Raw genomic sequence first — 10,184 nt, 5'->3', positions numbered from 1 at the left:
CTGAGTTTGCTGAACGCACAGCACCACATATTTGATTTACGATGAAACGAGATGAATTTAGTGTTAAAGAGAAATACCACTTGATTATGTGATTTGTAATGAAGACATGCCAATGAGTCATTAAGGGCAGCCAAATCTTCATGCAGTTCTTGCCCCGTGTTAGAAACCTGAGACTGCACACTGTAATTATGGGTGTTTAGCCTGGAACTGCTAAACCAGTGACTAATAGACAATTAGTCTGACCGCCTGTACATGTAATCGTGCTTAGGGCCTATATACAATGGCAATGCTTCCAACAAAACCAGCGGATGTACCCTGATGGTGCGAGAATAATCTTGGTTAAGGCAACATTGTCTTTCTATGTTCTCAAGCCAATTTGCTGTGGAACTGCCCATCCTTTTGGCATTGGGATGAGTTTGCAGCCAGAGGCCTTTGAGAGAAGTAGCAAAAGGCAAAACCGGTGAAATGATCTAAAGAGCGTGACATACTATCTTGCCATCATTGCTCCTCAGTAGCTGTGGATCAATGGATATCTGCTTCGATCGCCATACTATAATCCCAACTTCATCTAAGATTCAAAACTTTATATCTTCACGGAGAATTTTTTTGTTGTTGAGCATTTCACTTTGTCTTCACAAGACATCTAACTGCAGTAAAGAACACCACCATTTCCAGCTGCAGACACAGACATCAGAGTGCCGTTAGGAGTAATTCTGCGGTGGAAATAAAACGTAGCCTAGCTGAAAACATGGCAGCAGTAAGTAAACATGCTGCCCTGACATAAATTCACCGTCTTCTTTAAGGAACTGGGGAAATCTATTAATCTCTAACTGGAATTTAGTCAAACCGGAGGAAATGTGAGAAAGATTAGAAGACTTGAGAGTTTCCACTGTGATTCGAGTCTGAGGGGACATGCGGAGGCATCACTGCTCATACTTTCTATATGGTTAAACCACACTTTTACTGACAAAATTCAATGACTTTGCAATGATAATCACCGGTATCTGTCTTGTTTTCTTTGCTGAATAAGTATGTTAAATAACAAAGGTCTTATTTTTAGAGTCACCAGCCCCTTCTTTTCACCAGTGAGGAGTTTTGCCAGGGGGACGTAGCACGTGGGAGAATCAGACTATTCCCCCCAGTTCCCCCTCCTCCCTGAACATGCGCCCTGACCGACCAGAGGAGGCGCTAGTGCAGCGACCAGGGCACACAACCACATCCGGCATTCCACCCACAGACACGGCCACTTGTCTGTAGGGATGCCCGACCAAGCCGGAGGCAACACCGGGATTCGATCCGGCGATCCCCATGTTAATAGGCAACAGAATAGGCCGCTATGCTACCCGGACGCCCCCGTCAGTATTAATATTTACGTAACATTCCTAAACTTGCAAAGAACTTCATCCTACGACCTTTTAAAGTTTTCCACAATTACCTTGGGTAAATCAATATTAGTGTACTGACATGCAAATAACACACTCGCTCTCTTTTCCAAGATTACTGTCTCTTTTATTATGGCTATGTACAAGAAAGATGCTCAATTTCACAATTAACAGAAAATAAAAATACCATCATATCTCACTTTTCTAGCCTCTGCAGTAGAGGTGCACTAGTCGTCATTGCAGCTTTCCGCACACATGTATAGAAACACATGTTCGTTTTCTCGCATACAGTCCCTCTCTCATGCACAATCACTCATTGTCTCTCATGTGACTTTTAAATTGCAGTTTCTGTTTGAAAGATATGCTATACTGTATTTGCATGTAGCTGTGCTATCATTGTGATTTGCTGCTGACATTAGAACTATCCTGTCCTTTGTTTTTGGTGCGTGTATAAGCGGTCTACTCAGTGAGGTCAGTGGGCCGTAGAGAGGGGACTCTAGACAAATATTTCTCTTTAAGGAACATCCTATTGTTGACACACACACACACACACTCACACACGCGCATGCTCACTCACACACACACACACACACACACACACACACACACACACATTTGTATGCAAATTCACAATGGTAATGACACCGCAGACGCACACATACCTGCACACATAAGCACACACCCCCTTACATTCTCTGTCCCCGTCACCCTACTCCGATTGTTCCCATGATTCAGATCATCTCTGATACAAACATTATGGAAATTTTCGATTTTATATCCCTATGATTAACAAATGAGGGGGAAAAAAAGAATGGAAAAAAAAACTATCCCAACAAAATGCTTGTCACTTCTAGAAGCATCTCTGACAACCCTCCCTTGGCTCTCTCCTTTCTTCACTCCTGTCCGAATCCTTCTGTCTCCTCGATAGCGAACAGGAGCTTCTCCCGCAGTTGCTCCACACTTCTGTAGGGGGGCAGATCCAGACGATTGAAGCTGTGGCAAAAAGGCAAACAGAAAGTTTTACAGTGGGGAGGGGGTGGGGGCTAAACAGGCTTGGTTCACACGAATAGGTAATCAAGCAATTTTTTGTGGAGGGACTTTCATGTTAATATGAATTAATACCCCGCAGCCCAATTTTGGTTAATAAATCCACTTGTGGCTGAAACATGTAGTCAACTTTGCTTTGATTATATTCTTTTGTGGTTGAACTGTGACAGCTGCGTTTTATATAACTTATATACATATTTGTATTTTATTGTTGACTATATATATATATATTTTTCTTTCTAAAATTTATTTCTGATTTCTCCCAATTTATTGGCCAATCGATCCCTATTTTAGTTCAAACACCCACCCTCGTACTGCATGTGATCGCCAACTGCATCTCTCCGGCCGGCAGTCTCGAAGGAGACCCCTCGCCACTTTCGTGACAAGACGACTCCAGGCCGAACCACTGCTTTTTCCGACACACACAGAGACACATTTATGTGACAAACACAAGCCGACTCCGCCCCCCTCCCCAAGACAGCGTTGCCAATTATTGCTGCTTCATCGAGTCCGGCCATAGTCGGTTCTGACAAGACCGGGGCGCGAAACCCGATCCCCAGTGGGCAACTGCATCGACACAAAGCCGATGCTTAGACTGCTACACGACCGCGGACTTTTTGTTGACTATATTTTTAAATTGAAGAGCTCTTAAGTCGCAGCTGACCATTTTATTTTTTATTTATTCTTTTTGGATTTTTTTCCCTACCAATTGTATCCGGCCAATTACCCCACTCTTCCGAGTTGTCCCAGTCACTGCTCCATCCCCTCTGCCGATCCAGGGAGGGCTGCAGACTACCACGTGCCTCTTCCGAGACATGTGGAGTCACAGTCACTTCTTTTCACCTGATAGTGAAGAGTTTCACCAGGGGGACATAGCACGTGGGAGGATCACGCTATTCTCCCCGAGTTCCCCCGAACAGGCGCCCCAACCGACCAGAGGAGGCGCTAGTGCAGTGACAGGACTCATACCCACATCTGGCTTCCCACCCGCAAACACGGCCAATTGTGTCTGTAGGGACGCCCAACACTGAGATTCAAACTGACGATCCCCACGTTGGTAGGCAACGGAATAGACCGCTACACAACAAGGATGCCCGCAACTGACCATTTTAAAACATAATTTCTAAATAAAGTGACTCGACGTAGAAGAATAACATAACTACCTACTTGAACAAAAACAAACACAACATTGGCCCTGGTGATTTACACGGGTTATATAAACTTAAGTTACCTGGCTCACATGTATATAGCTTTAGTTTAGGCTGATCCAAACTATGGTGTGGAATCACAAAAAAAAATAGAAAAGAAAAGAAAAACAAACAAACAACATGTAATGCATTAATGTTGCCAGTGGCAGTGGTAACTTCTTATGGCTTACCAGGTGTGGCTTCTTGGAAGCCAAGTCTCCTTCCCCACTTTGTCTATACAGAACTTCTGGGGACCATTACTGCCTGAGGGGGCAAGAAGAAGATGGCTTAGAATGAAAGTCTCTTTTATCATGTGGAGGATGTGCTACTTGATCTTTGTATTGTTTATTTGCAAAATACTTAACAAAAAACAAAAACAAAACAGTATTCTTATCTCTATGAGAAATCTTTGCATATTGCATGAAATATTACATTACTCCCTTGATTTAGCTGCAAATTTAAATGTGTTCTACATGTACTGGGGGCTTTATAAAATAAGCTACATGTGTGAGAGTGGGGTGTAGTCATTTATGCTGTTGGGTCCTGAAGAAAGTTTGGAAAACTGCTGAGCAAGTGAGGCTGCAGAATCACACTTCAGCACTCTAAACCCCCCCCCCCCCCCAAAAAAAACGGTCTTCACTGAAACGGTTCTTTTTATGTGTTGTCATTCTGTTGTAGTTGTCAGCACCTATGAGTTCCGCAAAGCCCCCGACAGGCAGCCGACAGGTTCCTGTGACAAACTGGAGCAGACGGATTCTCTTCTCGTTGTCCATTTCCTTCACAACCTGCAGTTGGAGAGATGTGTATTTTAGAGGAGACACATACATAGGTGAAAGTAAAACACAAGCTGAGATACAGAGTTTTGATCATGACCCCCCCCATGTGCACAATAACATACTCAAACATCTGAAGGGGCCTTAACTGAATGCACTTATTCATATTCATTCTTTACCATGCATAAACTTTTATATATGCGTCCGAGCAGATGCACCAAAATTAATATGCTTAGTGCGCACACACAGTTTTACACAACACATACACACATAGAACCGAGTTTCGGTACACACCTGCCAGAACCAGTGGATCTGCTTGCTGTTCTTGGTGTAATGTCTGTAGATGGTGTTCTTCTGCCAGTCTGCTAAGTCAATCTCCTGCATGCCACACAGCATCAGCTGGAAAAAGAGGGAAAGTAAATGCTAATACAGAGAACAGGGCTGAAACACCATCTCTGGCATCAAACACAGCCTCAGAGGGGTGTTCGGAGGTGGCATAAAGGCCTACTCTAAAGATCGAACATGACTAGAAACACAATGAAGGACCTACTTTAGTTCACATCTCCTCCATCCCACATAACATAAACTGGAGGCTCAAACAAAGAGGTACAGTTTCAACATATGGTACGGAATAGGACCAAACCACCCAAGCACACAGAAAGTGACAGAACCATTCCTGGTGACTTGCTTTCTTGGGACCAAAATCAAAGCAATAATTATCAACTTGCCATACCATGAAAAAAAAAATAAAAAAATAAACAGCAGAACACTAAATCAAATATTTCTATTTATTGCATTAAGGTTTATATGGCCCGTTCTGGTCTCCCTTTGTTAAAGCACTGTAAACAACTCTTAGACCCAACATTTGATAAAAGTAGACATCCCCCCCCCAGTCTTGCTGAAGCTATGTCAAGTTGTTATGGAAAGCTGTTTTTTTCCTTTATGTCAACATTGTTTTGTAGACCAAAAAGGATGATGGCTATTAAAATCAGACCACTAATAATGTATTTCCTGCATCCCAAAGGGGGTTTAGGCAAGGGACCAAAGAAGAAGACCAACCACTAAGATCATAACACAAAACAATCCATTTCCTATGACATCCCCTCACCCCTACCCACAAAGACAAAAACACACACAGAAGGATGCGTGTGCGTGTGCGCACGCGCACACACACACACACACACACACACACACACACACACACACACACACACACACATCTGCTAGTGAAGAGCTTCTTTCATACTAGATAATGAGGAGTGTGCCTGTGACACATTAGGTAGAGGATGACATGGGACACAACGTCATTATTATAGTGAGTCACTGGGTAAACAAAACAGCACATCTCTGCCCATATGTGAACTAACAGACTCTACTGGCATGAAATCTATCTTAAAAAAAACAAGTGGTCAAGCACCCGGACAGCCTTTTGCCTGAGAAGGTACGTATATCCGGCATGTATCTAAAACTAATACTGCATTAGCCAGCAGTTTCGAGTGGATCCCAGCTGTGTTCCTGCCAGCCCCCCAGCCCTCACCTCCAGCTCTTTCTCATCGAAGTAGCGCAGCCACTCCAGAGGCACCACCTCATTGAAGCCATCTAGGAACGCCTGGGTCTGCTCCTCCACCCCACGGGTAAACCGCCAGTCGGTCAGCAGGCTGCCCAGGCAAAAAGAACGGACGGGGATTGAGAGAGAGGAAGACACAACATGAAGAATATAGAGAGAGACAAAGGGTTGGGAAGAAGAGGTAGGCTGAAAAAAAGGAGGGAGAGAAATTACGTAAGGAGGAGCTGGTGTGACGGTTGACAAGGAGGAAGGGAATAGGGGAATGAAAGATAGAGGAAGGATGGGAAGGAAAGTACAGAGTGAAAAGTCAGCATCAAAAGGCTATTCATGCTGAGTACGTTTGGGGAAAATAAACTCTAGAAGGGCTGATAGCTAGCACATTCTACTAGAGTAATTTCAAAGAGATGAAAAGGACAGATAGCAAATGTTTAAAACTGGAAAAAAGCTGTCTGACAGCCAACAGAAATGATCTGCACTTCGCTTTTGATGTGCCAAGTGTGAAAGCAAGGTTATAATCTTTTAGGGTTTTTTTTTTTGTAATCCATCTCTGATAAAAGCTCCAAATTAGTAATATTTTATTGATAAAAAATTACTAATAATGCCTTTTCAGGATGTTTGATTTGATTCTTAACCAAAGTAATTTAAAGCAGTATTCAGTCTAAAGGCCCGACCCTTGAAGAGACTTGTGCATTAAAGCAGAGAAAAAGATAGGGATGAAGAGAGGGTCTAACCCGATGTACTCTTCCTTGTTTTCCTCGGTCACCAGTTCATTCTCTCCATCATCCTTCAGCTGGTGTGTAGACACCTTCCCAAGAATCTCCATGTCCTGAGCAAAATACAGCTCAACTCCACACTCCTCCAGGCTGTTCTCTCTGGGACACACACACACACACACACACATCAGCAATACATCTACAACATCTTTTCCTGAAAGGGTTTTTTGCTCATCTGATTCAAGGGTCTTAGGATAGAGGGTGTTGTCTACTGTCTCTTCCTGTTTCTCACTGTGTTAATATAAACCCCTCCGAGACTGTAACTGTGATTTCGGTTGATACAAATTAACTTGGGGGGGGGGGGGGGGCGAGAGAGGAAGAGAAGGAGAAAAAGGGGGGTGTTAAAAAAATTTCTGGTTTACTTACTTGACCCACATGATGGAGTTGTAGAACTCAGGGTCAATGGATTCCAGGTCTTTGAGCGTGGGCTTCTTGTTGAGCATGCGTTTGTAGAATGGCAAAGTGAAGCCGGTGTCAATGAACTTCCCATGGTACAGGGCCTACCGGACCAAGGAGGACAGACAGACAGACAGGAGGAGGACGAAAAGGAGAGAGAGAGGATGTTTAAGGTTTTCATTCCAACCCACTAGTAGAATGACCTAGTGTTCACTGCTCAGACACCTTGAGATTTAGAGAACATACACACACATGGACTCATTCACACAGAAATGTAAACACCTTAGCCTGCCTCCAAAACCCACATCTCAACTCTTCCTGTGTGTGTGTGTGTGTGTGTGTGTGTGTGTGTGTGTGTGTGTGCACACACAGAGAAGTACAGTGAAAAGATTAATGGGGCCAGTGGTAGCTGGAGTCCAGAGGAGAGCTGAGAGCAGACGGGGCTGTTTAATGTTGTAACACCACAGAGGGCTTAATGGAGAGATGCTCCAAGAACAACACATTCACCCGCTGACTGACTGACTCAGAGTCTGCTCCATTATGTTCCGTTTCCCTCACTGTGGCTCGACTGTTTGTCTGTCTGTACAGCTAATGTTCACAGTGTACACCCCCTCCCCCCAATAACACACACACGCACGCATGCACCCACACACACATACACACACCACAGGTACACAAGTACACAGACAGACACAAACCCGAGCACACACATGCACACAGAAGCTAATAGAACTGAAACAGACAGATAGTTAAATATGGAGAGGGAATGAGAGGGTGGTAAACAAACAACAAAATGGAAAGTAACAAAACGTGAGGAGAAAAAGGTATTGGTGGCAACGAGAGTTGGGAAAGACAAGCATCTTTATAAGGCAAGTCAGGGAAGTGCATTTTAAGACTAAATATAGTCTGTTGTTGGCGGGTGTGGGCTGGGCGCGGCAGTGAGGTCATTGCGGGGGTGGGGGAGCCGAAAGGAGGAACACAGGGTGTTGGTTTTGGGGCTTAAAACTTCTGGAGTGTGTCCCAGAGAGAGGGGGAGAGAGAGAGAGAGAGAGAGAAAGAGAGAGAGAGAGAGAGAGAGAGAGAGAGAGAGAGAGAGAGAGAGAGAGAGAGAGAGAGAGAGAGAGAGAGAGAGTTATGCTTGGCAAAACTGGGGGGTGGGGTTCATGAATATAAAAGACTCCTTCACTGGGTTTGGGGGCATGCACAAATCTGAAGGCAACCCATAAATATGTCAGCACACACACACACGCACCGTTTTCCTCTGTACCTGCTCACTCTTTTTGGTTAAACCCCCCCCAAACAGAGTCGGACATTAGTGATGTCTAAGGCAGGATGTTGTCTTGTCTTATTCGCTACATGGCTTAGTTAAGTGTTGCTGTCGACGGAAAAGATTTACGATGTCCTAGGGAGGAGAACATTCGATTTTTTTTTTTTTTACAAATGACCCCAAATGCAGCTCACCATGGCGATGAAGCGGCCGATGAAGCGGAAGTAGGTGAGATGGTCAGGGTTGATGGAGGAGGCCGGGTTGATCTGCAGACAATAGTTGTTCTTGCCAGCGTACTCAAACAGACAGTACATGGGGTTCAGCACCTCATGGGATAACAGGAAGAACCACTCCCTGGAGCAGAGGGGAGACAGGCCATGCATTAGGAAATGGAGGTGGTCAAGGTGAGGCAGGAATAGTTGAGTTTCATCAGAGGCCTGCAGATAAACAGGCACCAGATCAAGAACTTTCTCAAGCTGTGCATACTGCTGAGAGATGAAGGCACGGAGCAGGAAAGGGACACACCGATTCCCCCAAAATGTCTTTTTAATACCAACAGCAAGATTGTACGTATATGTAAAGAATCAAAAGTAGACTTGTGACTATTGGCAACTTTTCTTTTTCCAAACATGCAAAGATGTTAAGCGTTTTCTAATGGAGAAGATAATGACCACTTTGACCATATCTTTTTCTTTTTTTTCCCTGTATAGCTAATTGTCAAGTTTATGCTGTTCAATAAAAGTGGGGGATTTATACTTATTACCTTCAGTTAATTTAGGTAAGCAAATGTATCGTAAGCATTAAAGGCAAGGAAAATTGGGGTTTTTTTCCTCATCTTTGGAATGCTGACATTAACAACTCAAATAAAACATGTTTTATGGTACAAGAATAATACAACACAAAAAAGGTGACATAAAATAAAACAGAAAAACATCCCAAACAATGAAGAAACACAAAGCTGACAACAAGTACAGTTAAACAACAGATGGCATGAAGTCATCATTTTAGCACTTATTCCTAGTAAAAAAACAAAACAAAAACACAAAAACATTTTGAGGTCCCATGAACTTGACATTTACAACACTGCAAATGTCTACACTTTGACGGATAGCCAAATGAAACACTATGACCAAGTGGGACTTTGTGAGGGGAGCGAGTTTGATTTGACTGACAGCCAATCACGGCTGGGCATTTTTAGAAAATTGTGGATATTATATGCTATTGGATAGTTTCAATTTGTTAACAGAAAATCATTAATCTATTCTCATTTGCGTGCCCCATTCATTAGACATTTTTCAGTGTATGCCCTTTACTGGAGGATGACTTAAATAAAATTAAAATGTATAAAATTATTGTATTTGCCAGAGAGAGAAAACCATTAATATTATGAACACAATTATAAAACCATTTTTTAGGGTGAATTTCTAGAATATAGTGTTAAATAGATGTGAATTAAGCAGGGACAAAAGAGGTAGTAACAAGTATGAAAATACAGTTTTTGTTTCATAGGACCTTGAAGGATAGAAAACAATATTAACGCATAAAACAAACAATATTTCATACAATCCCTGCATCTTACAGTAACAATATTCAGACGAACACATAATATATTGCAGCAGCTTCAGACTGAAACAGCAACTGAGACCTGAGGCGCCCTCTCTGCATGGCGGGTTTGGTTCAGACATGATACATCAGGCTGAATTACTGACCAGTAAATAATATCCAAACAATCATAATTGCTGTGGTTATGGATTGTCTCAGCCAATCCTCAGGTATGGAATGAAGACAGATC

The 10,184-nt window shown here is 43.1% G+C and overlaps 1 protein-coding gene across 1 annotated transcript in view; it reads right to left on the bottom strand.

The window, feature by feature from the left end:
• Positions 1 to 1,495: 1,495 nt before the first annotated feature.
• The window catches only part of wwp2 (WW domain containing E3 ubiquitin protein ligase 2), a 36,572-nt gene continuing 27,883 nt past the window's right edge, over positions 1,496 to 10,184 (bottom strand). The window contains exons 11-18 of the mRNA XM_056282395.1: positions 8,587 to 8,829; positions 7,096 to 7,229; positions 6,688 to 6,828; positions 5,927 to 6,047; positions 4,684 to 4,788; positions 4,305 to 4,401; positions 3,808 to 3,880; positions 1,496 to 2,375 (exon numbers count right to left, since the gene is read on the bottom strand). Of these exons, the coding sequence (XP_056138370.1) occupies positions 2,276 to 2,375; positions 3,808 to 3,880; positions 4,305 to 4,401; positions 4,684 to 4,788; positions 5,927 to 6,047; positions 6,688 to 6,828; positions 7,096 to 7,229; positions 8,587 to 8,829 (1,014 nt within the window). The 3' untranslated portion in view covers positions 1,496 to 2,275. The remainder of the gene's footprint in view (positions 2,376 to 3,807; positions 3,881 to 4,304; positions 4,402 to 4,683; positions 4,789 to 5,926; positions 6,048 to 6,687; positions 6,829 to 7,095; positions 7,230 to 8,586; positions 8,830 to 10,184) is intronic.

This window comes from Lampris incognitus, chromosome 6 (genome assembly GCF_029633865.1).
Source record: "Lampris incognitus isolate fLamInc1 chromosome 6, fLamInc1.hap2, whole genome shotgun sequence".
In the NCBI taxonomy this organism is placed as follows: domain Eukaryota; kingdom Metazoa; phylum Chordata; class Actinopteri; order Lampriformes; family Lampridae; genus Lampris; species Lampris incognitus.
Note: the sequence above shows the minus strand (reverse complement) of the source record. Positions and strands in the feature narration are given on the sequence as shown.